The 16,039-nt window shown below is 49.6% G+C and overlaps 1 protein-coding gene across 2 annotated transcripts in view; it reads right to left on the bottom strand.

The window, feature by feature from the left end:
• The window catches only part of ESPL1 (extra spindle pole bodies like 1, separase), a 588,475-nt gene that overhangs the window by 433,597 nt on the left and 138,839 nt on the right, over positions 1 to 16,039 (bottom strand). For both annotated transcript variants that reach the window (XM_078687592.1, XM_078687600.1), the window contains 2 exons: positions 5,970 to 6,109; positions 5,194 to 5,328 (listed from right to left, as the gene is read on the bottom strand). In XM_078687592.1, the coding sequence (XP_078543718.1) occupies positions 5,194 to 5,328; positions 5,970 to 6,109 (275 nt within the window). The remainder of the gene's footprint in view (positions 1 to 5,193; positions 5,329 to 5,969; positions 6,110 to 16,039) is intronic.

Genomic DNA, 16,039 nt, shown 5'->3' with positions numbered 1-16,039 from the left:
CAGCCCAACAGGAGGCTCCTTCCGAGCCAAAGAGTAGCATGCTTTGATGCACAGGACGACCCACCGAGAGATGGTCCGTTTCTGTACCGCCCTTCCCTTCTTCTCACCCACGTAGCCAACAAACAGTTGGTCATCCACCCGGAACTGGCGTGTGCGATCCATATAGAATGAAAGCGCACGTTTTGGGTCCAGACGATGGAGCCGCTCTTCATCCTTTGAAGGATGCGGAGGCGGGAAGAAGGAGGGCAAGGTGATGGACTGCCCAATGTGAAAAGCAGAGACTACCTTGGGCAGGAAAGAAGGTCTAGTCCGAAGAACCACCTTATCAGGATGAACAGACAAGAAAGGAGGTTGAATAGAAAGAGCCTGGAGCTCACTCACTCTCCTGGCAGAGGTGATGGCTACCAGGAAGGCCGTCTTTAAGGTGAGAAGACGGAGAGGACAGGAATGAAGGGGCTCAAAGGGAGCGCACATCAGGAAAGTCAAAACCAAGTTCAAGTCCCACTGAGGCATCACGAACGGAGTTGGAGGATACATGTGCGTGATGCCCTTCAAGAATCTTAACACAATAGGGGACTTGAACAAAGATGGCTGATCAGGTAGCCTCAAGAAGGCGGAAAGGGCAGAAAGATAGCCCTTGATAGTGCCCAGAGCAGAGCCCTGCTGGGCAAAGGAAAGGAGGAAGAGGAGAACCTCAGACAGAGGGGCAGAAAGGGGATCCACAGCCTTTGCTGTGCACCATGCCACAAATCTGTTCCACCGGCAGGCGTATACCGACTTTGTGGAGGGACGCCTGGCTGCCAGAACAACATCACAGACTTCAGGAGGCAAGTCAAATGGCCTCAACTGTCGCCGCTCAATCTCCACGCATGGAGGTGGAGACTGGACAGGTTCGGGTGGAGGACCGTCCCCTGCTGCTGCGACAGAAGGTCCTCCTGAAGGGGCAGGCGGATCGAGGGACCGACTGTCATGCTGAGTAGCTCGGGATACCAGTACCTTCGAGCCCAGTCCGGAGCCACAAGGATAACTTGGGCCCGGTCGCGCCTGATCTTCTTCAGCACTCTGGGCAGAAGTGGTATAGGCGGAAAGGCGTACAACAGACCGCAACTCCACTCGCGCCGAAAGGCGTCGCCGAGCGAGTGCCGTCTTGGAAACTCCAACGCGCAGAACTGATGACATTGCGCGTTCTCTTCTGTGGCGAATAGATCTAACCAAGGCTCTCCCCATTGCTGAAAGAGGCCTCTCGCCACATCCGAGTTCAGACGCCATTCGTGATCCACCGAGCACCGACGGCTGAGTTCGTCCGCCCTGGCGTTCAGAGAACCTGCCAGGTGTTGAACCGTCAGTCACGCCCTGACGTTCCAGCCATTGCCAGAGGCGCAGAGCCTCCTGGCAAAGGGTCCACGACCCCACACCGCCCTGTTTGTTGCAGTACCACATGGCGGTGGTGTTGTCCGTGAACACCTGCACCACACACCCGTTGACAAAGGGGAGGAATGCCTTCAGTGCTAGGCGAATCGCCCGCAGCTCCAACAGGTTGATATGGAGCCGGGACTCCGCCGGAGACCAGATGCCTCTGATCTCCGCCTCTCCCAAGTGGCCACCCCAGCCCTGGAGGGACGCGTCCGTCACAACCACGTGCTCCGGTTGGGGAAGGGAGAGGGATCTGCCCCTGACCCAATCGCGGTCCGTAAGCCACCACTGCAACTGTCTCGCAGTGCCCTCCGAGATCAGGACATGGTCGGATAGGTTGCCCTGATGCTGGGCCCACTGAAACTTCAGGTCCCACTGCAGAGCCCGCATCCGCCACCTGGCGTGATGCACCAGAAGGATGCAGGAGGCCATCAGCCCCAGAAGCCGCAGCGTCAACCTGACCGAAACCCGGGATAACGGCTGAAAGATGGGAATCAGAGCCTGAATATCCCGGACCCGCCGTTCCGGAGGATAAACCCGAAACTGCGCCGAGTCGAGAACTGCTCCGATGAAAAGGAGCTTTTGAGAGGGACACAGGTGTGATTTCGGCACATTGATGGAAAACCCCAGCTCGTGCAGGAGGTCTGCCGTCATCTGAAGGTGGTGGACGACTGTCTGGGGCGAGCCCGCCTTCAACAGCCAGTCGTCGAGGTAGGGGAAGACTGAAACCCCTAACCGGCGCAGATGAGCTGCGACCACCGCCATCACTTTCGTGAACACCCGTGGGGCGCTGGTAAGGCCGAATGGGAGCACGATAAACTGAAAGTGCTCGTGGCCTACCGTGAACCGCAGGTAACGCCGGTGGGCCGGCAGGACGGGGATGTGAAAATACGCATCCTGCAAGTCCAACGCTACCATCCAGTCTTGTGGGTCTAGAGCAGCCAAGACCTGAGCCAAAGTCAGCATCTTGAACTTCTCCTTTCGGAGGAAGCCGTTGACGTTCCGTAGATCCAAGATAGGACGCAGGCCTCCCTTGTCCTTCTTGGGTACCAGAAAGTAGTGGGAGTAGCAACCACACCCTACTTCTGGCCCAGGAACGCGCTCGATGGCCCCCTTGGCCAAGAGGGCCGTAACTTCCTCCTGCAGAAGTGTCAAGTGGTCCCCCGACACACGGCGGTTCTGCGGTGGCATGGCTGGAGGAGTGGACTCGAAGGGGAGGGCATAGCCCCTTCGGACAAGCTGCAGCACCCACCTGTCCGACGTTATCGCGCGCCAGCGGGAGTGGTGATGGCGAACCCTGCCACCCACTGGCGTCACGTGAGCCCGAAAGCTCGGACTAGGAAGGCTTGGATGCAGCAGCGGAGGGGGGCGTGGACTGACCACGACGCTGGCCTCTACCGCCACCACGGCGGAAACCACGGGCGCCACCGCGCTGGGGAGCGCTCTGCGTCGCGTGGCTGGCAGCACGTGTGGGACCTCCCCTCCCTTGGCCACGAAAGGGCCGAAACGAACCCGTCTGCTGGCGCTGGGTCGAGAGACCCAAGGACTTGGCCGTGACCCTAGAGTCCTTGAAGCGCTCCAGCGCGTGGTCCGCTTTGTCACCAAACAGGCGACTGCCATCAAATGGCATGTCCATGAGCGTATTTTGGACGTCTGGCGAGAAGTTGGCAGATCTCAGCCAGGCATGGCGACGAATCGCCACCGTAGTGGACATGGCCCGTCCCAGTGAGTCTGTTGTGTCCAGACCACAACGGATCGAGTACCGCGCCGCATCCCGGCCTTCAACCAAGGCCCGGGTGAGCTTGTCCCGCACTTCCTGGGGGCATTGCGGCAAACACTCTTCGACCGTATCCCACAGGGAGTGGGTGTAGCGACCCAAGAGGCACGCGGTGTTACAAGACCGCAGCCCAGCGCTCAAAGAGGAAAACACTTTTTTACCAAATTGGTCGTACCTCTTTGATTCCCGATCGGGCGGAGCCGACGGGAATGCGGACTGTGAAGTGGAGGCCTGGATCACCAGACTCTCCGGGGAGGGATGGGTGGATAGGAAGGCAGGGTCGTCCGAGCATGGACGGTGGCGCCTGGCAACGTTCCGGTCAACCGGCGCACCAGAAGCGGGCCTGGACCAGGTGCCCAGAAGGACATCCGTCAGGGCCTCATTAAACGGCAGCAGAGGCTCCTGGGGGCATGACTGCGGTTTAAACACTTCCGTCAGAATATTCGGCTTGACCTTCGCGACGGGGAGCTCAAGGTGTAAGGCCTTGGCAGCCCTCATCAGGACCACCGAATAGGCAGCACCTGCCTCAGACGCCACAGGGGACGGAGAGACAAACCCAGGGTTGGGCGACTCGTCCAGGCCACTGGCATCACCCAGATCACCTACCCAGTCCACATCGTACTGGCAGGCACGGGATAGAGGGTCCTCAGACCCCTCCCAACCCTCTCCATACTCCTCCTCGTCATACCCATATTCTGGGTCGACGATATAGACATCGGGGTCAACGGGCCCCATCGGCGTCGGATCCGGCGCCGATCGACGCCGGTCCGGCTCCGCGTCCGGAGTCGGGGAGGAAAGGGGGGTGGCGCCGCGCGGCGTCGGCGCAGGTGACCCGACGCCGACCGGAGCCGACGGCGGAGTCGCTGCACCACGCGGGGGCGGTACCACGGGCTGTCCCACAGGAACCGACGCCGGAGAGGCCGGGAGACCAGCCGGCGACGAACCAGAGGGAACCAGCGGCGCCGGGGCCGGAGCCACCGGCGGCGCCGGGGCAGGAGCACCCGAACCGCTCGGGCCCCCAGACGGGACCGACGGGCCCGCAGGCGCCGAAGGCCCCGCCGGAGAAGACCTCGCCCTCATAGCAATGAGGAAGGCCTCGATCTCCTCACGCGACGCGCCTTCCCCAGGGACCGACAGGTGTGGGGCAGACGGCGTCGGCGACCCATGCGGGACCGCGGGGGTGGGGTCACCCGAGCCCCCGGCCGCAGCACGCGGGCGTCGGGGGGAGTCGGGGGTGCGATGGCGACGCCCCGACTTCTTGTGCTTACCTGACGAGCCGGAGGAATGGTGGCGACTCCCGGAGCGCCCATGGCGGCTCCGCGATCGTTCCCTCGACCGCTCCCTCGACCTCCGACCGGACCGGGACCGCTCTCGACGCGGGGCCGACACCCGGAGCTCGAGAAGCTTGCGGGACCGCTCCCGCCTAGCTTTTCCAGTCAAGGCCCGACAGTCGACGCAGGACTCCACGTCGTGGTCCGTGCCCAGACACCGGAGGCAGAGTCGATGGTGGTCGGTGACCGACATCATGCGGTCGCACTCGTCGCAGCTCTTAAACCCAGGCATCCTACCGGCACCGTAGAAGATTAAGTTTTATAAACACTTGGTCAAAAGACCGGAGTACTGCTCTTCGGATCTGCGCTAACTGGCGCGGAAAAAAGAAGAACTGACGTCAGCGCGCGGAGGCGGCGTCTATATACTCCAGCGACGTCATCACGGCGCACGACGCCGACGACGCGGAGCCGCAGGGGACGCCTGCAGACGACGCCTACCGACGCGCAGGGGTACTGCTACGCAAAAGTTTCCGGATCCAGACTGACGCCTGGGGATATTCTAAGGTAAGGAATCTAATACTAACCTGTTTCTTTCAGATCATACAAACCAAATAACAAGGTTTCCAACCATTCTAAATTCAACTGATTTATCTCTAATACTGCCTGCATCGAGGGACAGGCTAGACATTTAAAATCATGAAATTGGAACTAATTCTATAATTTGTCACATACCTTAGCATAGCTGGGGCATTCCAGTAAGAATAATATCTTGGAGAGATGACACAAGATATTTACAGTAGCTAAGTAGTCCTCAAGCGCATTGGAGAGTCTTCGAAGCAGGAGATAGCACTCAATTGATTCAAGTGGCTGCAAAGAGGTAAGGCAAATCAGAGCAAAACTTCAAATGAAAACATGCAAAACTATTTTATGCACAGATTTACTAGCAATGTATTCACCGAAGCCACATAGATAACCCCACCACCTTTTAAAAAGACTCCAGAGATATTTACATGAGAAACAAAAACTCCAAAGTCTTCCAAAACAACCATGACATTAATTTCAGTTAAGAGGGTATTCAACCAGTAAAATATAATGGAAATACAACAACTTTGACCAGGTTTACAGCTTCACTCTTGCTCCTCTAGCCAGGCTAACAGACTTGTTGGAGGCAAATGATGCAGTCATAAGCAGCACTTGTCAGACGTCTTCTTCCCACCCCCATGTTGCCTTCCAACGACAGCCTCAGCTTACCCCTCTATTCAGTAGATGTGAATGTGCACCATAACATACTCTGACTGCACTTTTGAACACACCTTAGTAGACAAAGGTACATTCTAAAAACGCCTTTGAGTGCAATCAAATGAGTAGGCATAATCCAGGACAGGGCAACCAAACAATTGTGACATTAAGCAGGATATGTGCGACATGCATCAGAAAACCAGCACAGAACAGATAATATGCAGTGCTAAATAGCTGTATCAGTCTTCACCACAAGAGCTATACTGTACCTTCCCAATGAGCTTGTATAGAGCTCCTAGAATATGTAGTGATGCTACGGTTTGCTCAGTGCAGCGCACTTTTGGAACATGTTGTGAAGAGAGGACTTTCTTCCACAGAGCGAGGGCTTCATCCAGGCACTTCGACTGGCCTAGAATACACATTTTGACACATGTGAAAAAGGGCACAGCTGAAGAGGCTACACAGGGGACCACACTAATATTTATCAATAGTACTCTAAAAACAAAGGTAGATATTGAACTAAATAGCATTTTAGAATCAGGGGCATGACAAGCAAGGTTTGATTTTTTCTACAGCGTTGCAGAGGCGTCTACCTAAGAACAGCCAGAGGGTCACTCTCAAAAATGAAGTTTAAAGAGCACATTTAGAAATGTACACAATGAAAAGATTACTTGCCTTCGGTAACTATTTTTCTGGTGGAAGAGATCTACAAATTCCCCACCTTTTGAATACTTCAGGATTCAGAGAGAATCAAAACATTTTAACAGCTCTACACTAGTAGAGGTCATGGGCTCCACTTCGGTGCCAAAAGCAGCATAGTCATGACATCACTGGAGCAATGAAGGGTCCCGGTCAGAACATTGATGTCAGTTTCCCTTCCATTTTTTAACATGTGCAAAGGCAAATGGATGAGTATGGTGTAGGGTGAATCAGGTGCATTACAATTTACAGAATCAGGACCTTAATAAAAAGGTTTACTATACAACCAGAAATCAACAGGGAAGAGGGCGGATTGCTGAGGACTCTTCAAGTAGTTATTGAAGGTAAAGTACTTTCTTTTGAATTCTACTTCTACCTGCATATTCCTTACCTTTGGAATAGATGCCCCAAGCATTACCAGGCCAGGTGGTGCGAGGATGGCTGGATATACTAGGATATCTTGAAGGACTAGGCATGTGAAGTAGCCTTTTTCTCACACTTCCAAGTCCAGACATAATTGTGTTGCAGAATGGGGAGGGAGGAGAAGCTCAAGCTACAGCCTCATACATTTCAAATACCTGAACCTCTTGATAGAAGACACCGCTCTGATGGATAAGCCCTCATTTAGGAACAAAGTAGTAACACATTATGATGCACAAGACGCTTTATCTCGCAGGGGCCTCTTCTGGACTGTATTGCCCTTCATCTTGCCCACATTGCCAATGAACATTTGGTTTTAGATCCTTAACTCCCTGGTGCTGTCGATGTAAAAGCAGATTGCTCTTTTGGGGTCTAGTCTATGGAGCCTCTCCACTTTCGTAGGATGTAGGGAGGAATGAATGTAGCAAGTGGGATGGATTGGCTTAAATGAAAGACATGACCACCTTAAGCAGGAAAACAGTCCTGGTTCTGAGAACCAACCTGTCTGGTAAGAAAGTGGTGACGGGAGGCTTTGTACTTGATGCCTGCAACTCACAAGTCTTGCTGACCATAATGGCAATTGGAAAACCGGTTTTGAAAGTAAGCACTCGCAATGGGCAACTGTGCAATGGCTCACACGAGGAACAAATTGAAAGAGTCAGAACAAGATTAAGGCCCTGTGGCGGCAATGTGAATGGGGAATTGGGAAACATGTTTGTGAGACCTTGCAAAACCTCTTGTCTACATGGGACTTGAAAGGGGACTGTTGGCCTGGGAGACAGTCAGATAAGGCTGCTGAATGTCCCTGGACTGCCTACTGCACACTTGTGTTGCGCCCGCGAAAGGGGTAAATTGCACAATGTGTCTGTTACTCGGGCCTGAAGAACAAGTAACCTACAGTCGCTTATGCTTTATCTGGTAGAGACGGTCTAACCAGATTTCACACCTTCGAGTATGACCCAAGTGTTTGACTGGATTTGGAAAATCTTTAGCAGTACCACTGCGCACCAGTAAGTGGCGTTGATTCGCTCCACAGTCTGCATCAGAAGTGACATTACAGTGCCTCTATAGGCACCACCCGGAGTTGACGCCAGTTTCTTTCATGACTAGTTCTTTGCAAAAAAATGCAGGACCCCCCCCCCCATAATGGGTTTGACCAGTGTGCGTCATCTAATGGGACCTTTTTGAGAAAGCGCTCAATTTACAGAGCGAGGGAGGGTCGGTGAGGAATATGGAATTAAATGGAGTCCTTACCAGAAAAATTTTTTGAATGGAAGCAACTTGTTCTTCTGATTCACCCTTTTAATGGCAGATACTCCTTAGAATAGATACCAAAGCAAAACCTTCCTGGAATAGGGTCTGCGAACTGACTTGGTACAAAAAAAATCCTGGAGAATCGAATAGGCGAAACATCGAACTCAATGGACCGGACTGTCCAGTACTTCGTGAACATACGGAGTAACATCCACAAGGCAGCTTAACAAATATCAGGGACAGGTGTCACCCCTCCACCCAGCGGGCTCTAATACAGTAGTTACAGCATCAGCCACGGTGGAGTGAGCCTAGAGGCCCCTCAGTGGGTTGCTGGGCAGAAATATTAAGTTCCATTGGCGGAATCAGAGGAATCTGGAAAATTCCACAGAATTACATAAAATCTCCTGCTCAGCCACTGGAATTAACTAGTTTAATGTGCACTGTTTTTTAAACATTGAGGGACTGCTTCTTCCCACAGTATTTAGAAAGCACTGTATTCCCCTCTGCACCCTTACATACTCTGCAGTGTTTACCTTTTGATCTCTGCAGAGTACGTAAGGACATCCAGATTCTAAACATAGTTGGTCTGCTCCCTCTTGTCATTTTTAGAAACCACTGTATACCCCTCTGCACCCTTACATACTCTGTAGTGATTAAAACCTTAATCGCAGCAAAGCATGCAAGGGCGCAGAGAGGCTGCGCTATTTTCTTAGGCAAAATGCATTCTTTTATCCACTTTTGGACGAGTGGGTGCATTTTGTGCTTCGAAAATGGTGCCAAATGCCCACTCAGTCCCGTATGGAATCATGTCATGGAATGTATGTCATGGAATTTTAATGTAATTCCAGGACTTCAAAATCCACAAATTCCGACCTACCCTAATTTTCATACAGATTACTATAGAGCTAAAGAGGATGTGTTTCTGCACAGCCTTGCCCAGCTTCGCTCCGGTGAACAAAACAAAAGAACTGGTCATCTACCCAATGGTCTTTGGTGCAATTAATGTAGAAAGACAGCCTTTTTAGGGTCCAAAAAAAAGGAGCCTCTCCTCCTCCTTTCATGGATGAGGCAAAGCAGGAAGAGTAATACACGGGCTAATAGTGTTACCACTTTTGGAAGAAAAAGGGAATGTGTCCAGAGAACCAGCTGGTATGGGGCAGCTGATCCAGGAGCCACAAGAAAGTCAGGACGGCTGATAGGTTTTAACTGTGCCCAGTGCAAAGCCTTGCCGAGCTAAAGCACAAAAACAAACTTCAGCAAGAGGTGCAGAAACAAGGTCTACATGGCATGAGGAACACCAAACCACTAAGTTATCCTAATAGCAGGCGTAGACAGTTTTAATAGAGGGACGCCTGGCTGTCAAGATATCACAAACTTCGAGAGGGAGATCAAAAACCCTTAACTGTCAGCACTAAATCTCCAAGCATGAAGGTGGAGCATGTGCAGGTCCGGTTGCATGACCCTGCCCTATTGTGACAGAAGACCCTCCTGAAGAAGCAGCCTGACCAGAGGATAGATGCTCATGCTCAGGAATTCTGGACCTTATGTGCTCAAACTGGAAACAATAGGATGACTTGGGCCTCTCTCATTCATGATCTTCTTGAGAACTCTGGCAGGAGTGGTAATGGAATAACAGCTAAAAGTAAGCACGACCCCACTCGAAACTGCAGAGTCTGAGCGAGAGCTGCGTTGGAAACTATAGAACGCAGAAGTGTTGACAGGTTTCAAGTTTCAAGTTTATTTTTATTTGCATAGTTTGTTAAAACCATTGCAGCACAGAAATATTTAATTACAGTCCATTTTATATGTATAAAAGCTCCTTAGTTATAAAGGGATAAAAAGTTTTAGATAACTGTACAATAAAATCCAAATATTAAAAATCACTTATTCAGGCGCATTATAACCAGGAGTACATGTCCCGTTGTTTCCGCCACAGTAATTCATGGGTATAGTACTTTGTAATTGCACAGATAAATAAGTTTAAAAGTTAGATTACAGCCAGTGATTTGATTTCCGGTAATTTCTGTTGGCATGCTGTCAGAAATTTTACCAAAGCGAAGTTTAGTTGAGGGTCACTTGGGGCAAGGCAAGCCAGAACTGCCTGCCTACTAGTCCTAATTCCACGCTGATTGAATTTTGCTTTCAATATTTGTAGCCGTTCTTGTGAGAGTTGTTTGCAGGCGCATAATAGGTGCAGTAGATCTTCAGATGCCATCCCGCAAAGGCGGCACCTAGGGTCCACCTTCTCCTTCAGCCAGGGTGGAGAGTGCTGAGAGCCCGGTAACAACCCCAATCTGAACCTCATAAAGCTAATTTTTGTGTGCTTGGCATAACCCGTGTTGAAATACCTCTGGGCCATTTGCTGACAGTATGTGTTCAAAGTCATCCAGCCGTGAGATCTTTCGGCGAGTGAAGCTTTGTCCTCCAGCCATGATAAATATTTGACTGATAGATGGCACGAAGTTCACATATGGGAACAAGTATATACGACGAAGATTTTACCAACTGTAACACACACAATGTTATATACTGCATAATATACCCCTGCTCGTTGGCATATATTGGGAAAACCAGCCAACCAGTGAAAACACGTATTTCGCAACACCGCTCAAGGATTAGGTGTAAAACACCCAATGCACCCATGGTATCACACTGCCTAGAAAAGGCCACGGACCTGATGACCTAAAATGGACATTGTTAAAACACAATAAAGGTAAAAACATTGAAAATACGCGGTCAAGAATTGAGGCAAAAACCATCATGTTCCTGGGCACAATGCAAAACGGACTAAATGAAATGTCAGTTATCCAACTATGGATGAACAAAATCCAGTGAGGGTAGCCCGACAAGGAGGTAATTGCTAGACACAAAGATTGATTTCCATGATGGACCCACCCCCCACAGAACACCCTATTCGAACTACACAATGAAAATGGGACTGTAGACCGTTCTTTATCCCACAAACTTTAAGCGATACAAGAGAAACCATGCACCACTAGCAATACTTGAACACCGGGACAATGATCGCATGGAGAAGAAAGTAAAGCCCTGTGAAATACCACACGTCATACAATAAAGCTATCAACTTCAAAATAAAAAACAACGCCGCAGCAAGCGCAAGAAACTCAGGGACGGACGCAGATACACCCAAATAAGTCTCCTAGCAACCGAGTTGCACCAGCCAATGGGAAAGAGCGTATTCACGCAATACATAAGACTCTATGCAAAGTAGACGAAGCGCAAGCGCATCCCCGTAGCCAGTAGCAACCGCAAGCCAATCACAAGAGGTATCCCAACGTAGATAACGTAAACAGGAAGAGAATCACGCTCTCAGACGCCCAGACACCCGGAAGTGAAGGCGAACAGAAGGAAGAGCGGAATACCAAAAGAATAACAGGTATTGAAACCCTGATAGCCATGGAACTCGCGTAAAGATGATACGGAGGATAGTTCCTAGGTACACCTCCGAGAGTTAGAAGACAGTGGGCACCTAGGTAATGTTCTGTTTGATTCCACATCTATAAAGAACTAAGCACAGAGTAAATCACCGGGCATCAGCCAGGACAACGATCAATAAAGGGAATGAAACTCACGCCACATAACACACGCTAACTAGTTCATAAACACACAAAAAACAGGGGAAGTGTGGATAATCAAAAACATTAGAGAGTCTTTGTAGTAATGCATTCCTCCTTTCACCACCTCTACAGAACCAGGCACCGCTTCCGGAAACCAAGGAAAACCCAACAGAAAGGTCCAAAACTGAGAAGACAAAACTGCCCACAACGGACATAGAAGATAAAGGGTACGTGGAAACAGAGCTAAATGCACAAAGTGAAAAAAAGTTCCTTAATACACCATAAAATACACATTTCTGAAACATTTCATTACATCTTATAGGTGTATAATGATGTCCTACCACAAAAGCACACAGCCCTGAGGAAGACCGCACATGAAAATAAAACCTGGTCCGTATATGAGAAGGTCGAAACGCGTTGGCAACAAATAGCGGTTCGGAGGACTTTATGCACTTCAGATTCCCCCCCCCCATGGGAACGAACAGTGGAAAGGATCAATTTCCCCACGGAGCATAATTGTAAAAAAATAGACCCCCCGACTCTATATAGGACTTTAAAACAGATGTAACTGAGGGATAAAGAAAGATTTGACCCAAGTCAGACAGTCTTAACAGTCTTAACATAAAAAGTAGGACAGAGAGGAGAAAAAGAACTCCCTTTGACAAAATGAAATATTGGTCATGTGTATGATGATTTATTAGGACGAATCTTTATCAACTTTTCAGGAATGAAATCATGATAAAACTGGAAATGTATATATATGGTGTTTAGTCAATGTTTTTTGTATATATAGTCAAATGTTTTTTTGTATATAGATGTAGTATGTAAATTGACGTGATTTAGATGTGATTACAAAACAAGGAGAGCTGATAAGAAATGCTTTTGAAAGTCAATAAAAGGGACTATTGTGGCAAAAAGAAAGTGTTATCTATGGCGTCCGAGGTATTGCTATTGATAAAATATTCGTGAACATCAAAGCATCAACGGCTGAGTTAGTCTGCCCTGGCTTCAGAGATCCCACCAGATGCTCTAGGACTAGGAAATTATCCTGACGTTCCAGCCATGTCCAGAGGTGCAAAACCTCCTGGAAGGGACAGAGGTATACTGCTGGCCCAAATCGGGTCTGTGAGCAACCATTGCAGACCTTTTACAGTTCACTCTGGTATCTGGATCAGGTCGGAGAGATTCCCCTGATGCTACGCCCACTGGGACTTCAGCCAGTCATCGAGGTATGGTAAAACTGGAACCCATAATCTCTGTAGAAGGGCTGCAACCATTGCTATCACTTTTGATCCGATGGGCACTGGTGAGGACAAAGGGGAGCACAGCAAGCTAAAAATGCTTGTGGGCCACCACGTACCGCAAGTAGGGACTGTGGGCCTGCAGGACAGGGATGTGGAGAAACATGCTCTGCAGATCAAGCACCACAATACAGTCTCGAGGAACCAGGGCAGACAGGTCCTAATCCTATGTGGCATTCATAAATTTCTCTTTTTTTATTAAGTATTTAAGAGTGCGCAACCCTAGTATAGCGCAAAGGGTACTGTCCTTCAGCACCAGGAAGCAATGGGAATAATTAACAGACCCTACTTCTGGTGCTGGTACTCTCTCTAAAGCTATTGGCCAAAAGAGTCTGCTCTTCCTGACGAAGCAATCAGAGATGGTCCTCAGTCGGTTCTTCTTGGAATGGTGTGGAAGAGTTTCCAAAAATATAGGTTGTACCCCTTCAGGATGAGCTGAAGCACCCACTTGGTCGGGTTTCATTGCCCATGTGATGAAATGGGGTGTACTATATGATGCAGTTGTGCAACCTTCCGGTGTAATACCCTTACCACCCACTTTATATCCAGTAGGTTTCATCCGTAAAACCCTCAGCTCATCCATGGGTAGCTGTGGTACTGAGTAGCAAGGCAAACCCAGATGAGCTAGTGTAATAGACAGCACCAAAACATTTGAGAAGAAATGAACAACACTACAGAAATCCAAAACCTACTTGTAAAAAAGATTGTTTACTATATAAATTTAGACACTAGAATTAAAACGATCCATCAGCGGGTTCCAGCGATATGCATTTTACAAGCAATAATAAATCAAGGTAATTCCACTAAACTAACAAGCCTTGGCAAAGTCAACAAATTTTAGACTTACAAGCTTTTCCAAGGAAAACTTAGAAGTGTCAATCTTGTCAGTTAGAAGTACTTGGGATGATCAATTCCAGGAGGAAGTCATTCAGGGGGACCAACAAGGTCCTTCAGAACAGTTACCTTCTCAGGAGAAGTAGTCCTTAAGCAGTTCCAGGCACTGATTCCTATAGAGTGGTCCTGACACAAAGGATGAAGAATGCTGAAGGTGCTCGAAGGATGCTGTGGATGCAACGCAGGTGACTGGGGTCTTCCTGCAAGGATTCCTCTGCCCCCAAAGATGACCCCTCACTCACTGGGTCCTGGGCAAACCTTGCACAAGGGCTTCTGTGCACTACATGATTGCACATTGTCACTGTCCCGCCCCAGGAGACCTAGCCTTCTTTTCCAGCACTCCTATCCTGACAGCCTGGGGGTTCAGGCCCCATCACCCCCTCAACCTCCCCCCTCCTTCCCCCTCACTCCCCCTTGTCTAAATTTGGCTTCAGCACTCCACCTACCTGGCTCCGGCACGCATCGCATTGCGCTGTGCCTCGGGTGGAGTCACCACTTATCATGGTGGACTCTGGAGGGTAGGAGTTTGGTGCCAGCAGCTTCTCCTCGGCAGGAGGATAGTTTAGGACATGTGGTGTCAGTATCCCGACGAAAGTACTGGCGCCATCTTGGATTAGGTTTCAAAGAGGATCCAATATGGTGTCCACAGCAGACTGGGAGCAATCATTTAAAAAGACAATAAAATTGCAAAAATGTGGTCAAAAGTGACCTAGCAAGCTCTCTGAATCTGCCCTTTTGGCACAGAACGAAAGGAACAGAACGGATGTCCGCACGTTTGGGTGATACCTATATAGGCACTGCAACGTAACTTCCAACACAGACTCTTGGGACGCAAAATTTTCGGCGTGCAGTCTGATGGCTGGGGAGTATTCTGTGGTTAGAAGTCTCTATCTGAAGCTGATCTACTCAATTGTCCTTATACCACATCAGAAACCTAGTTTATCTTCCAGAATACAGATTTGGTAGAATGCCTGCATGCACACACAATCACACAATACTTCAGGAGGTAAAGAAAAAGCATCTAAGTTACCACGCTCAATCTCCAGGGATAAGGGTTTAGGAGGTAAGGGCGAGAAACTTGCCACTGGGACTGTGAGTAGGTCTACCCTGGGAGGGGATGGAGCAGGTGGCACAAACCAAGAGGCCACAGGTCTCCCGACCACATGCTTCTTGGTTAGTGCAGGGCTATCAGAATGACTTGGGTCCAATCAAAGTGGAGCTTCCACAAACCAAATACATCAAGAGTGTGGGAAGAATCGGTTATTGAAACAAAGTTCCACTGTAAGCGAAACACGTCTCCCAAAGCTACCTGCAATACATACTGGAGGGTAAAGAATTTCAGGCAGTAAGCATTCTTGTAAGTAGAAAAGGAATCCACCAGAGCAGTTCCCCAGAGACTGGAGATGTATTAACTACTGCTCACTAGGTCAGTTAAGAGGCCCTACATCACAGCAGAAACAAATTTATGAAGTAGGCGACAAGGCAAGCAAGATCTTACCATGGCTCCGAGCCAGGGAAATAATGATTCTACAAACCCATGATAATGCCCTCAGATGGCAATAATGCAATTTGCAGTGAGGCCATAATCGATGTTTTGGCAAACTACTTCCAGCATTTCTACACTGTAAACTCACAGCAGCAGACAGCTGTGAGAATGTTGGTCACGGACTGCCCTTGCAAACAACTGATTGGGTTTAGGGTTGTGGAAGTAGAGAGCGACCTAACAGAACAAACTCAATCAATCAAGGGTTTGTTAAGCGCAGCTACTCACCTGAAAGTCTCAAAGCGCATGAACGAGGGGGTCGTACAGTTCGTGGATGTATGGAGATTCATCGAAAAGGCCAGATCCTGTGGTCCTTCAAGACCCTCCATAGTCCTTGCAGCTCCTGGATGCTCACGGTGAGTCAAAGCCAGGTATTGAGGTCCTTCAGGAACTTGGAGAGTTGGTGTCTGGTGGAGGTGCAGAGGGAGGGTGTTCCATGCCTTGGCCGCAAGGAAGGAGGAGCGTCATGTAGGCGGGACAGGTGTTGGAGGGCTTTGAGGGCGTGGGTGAGAAGATTGAAGGTGACAGCTGGCCCTCACAATTGCAATCTGGGAAAACTCCAGGCATCAACGGGACCTTCAAACAAATGGCTATGGAGAAAGTACCTCCACTAAACAATAGGTTTATTGAGGCTCACAGGATAGGAGTGA

Source organism: Lissotriton helveticus, chromosome 1_1 (assembly GCF_964261635.1).
Source record: "Lissotriton helveticus chromosome 1_1, aLisHel1.1, whole genome shotgun sequence".
NCBI lineage: Eukaryota > Metazoa > Chordata > Amphibia > Caudata > Salamandridae > Lissotriton > Lissotriton helveticus.
Note: the sequence above shows the minus strand (reverse complement) of the source record. Positions and strands in the feature narration are given on the sequence as shown.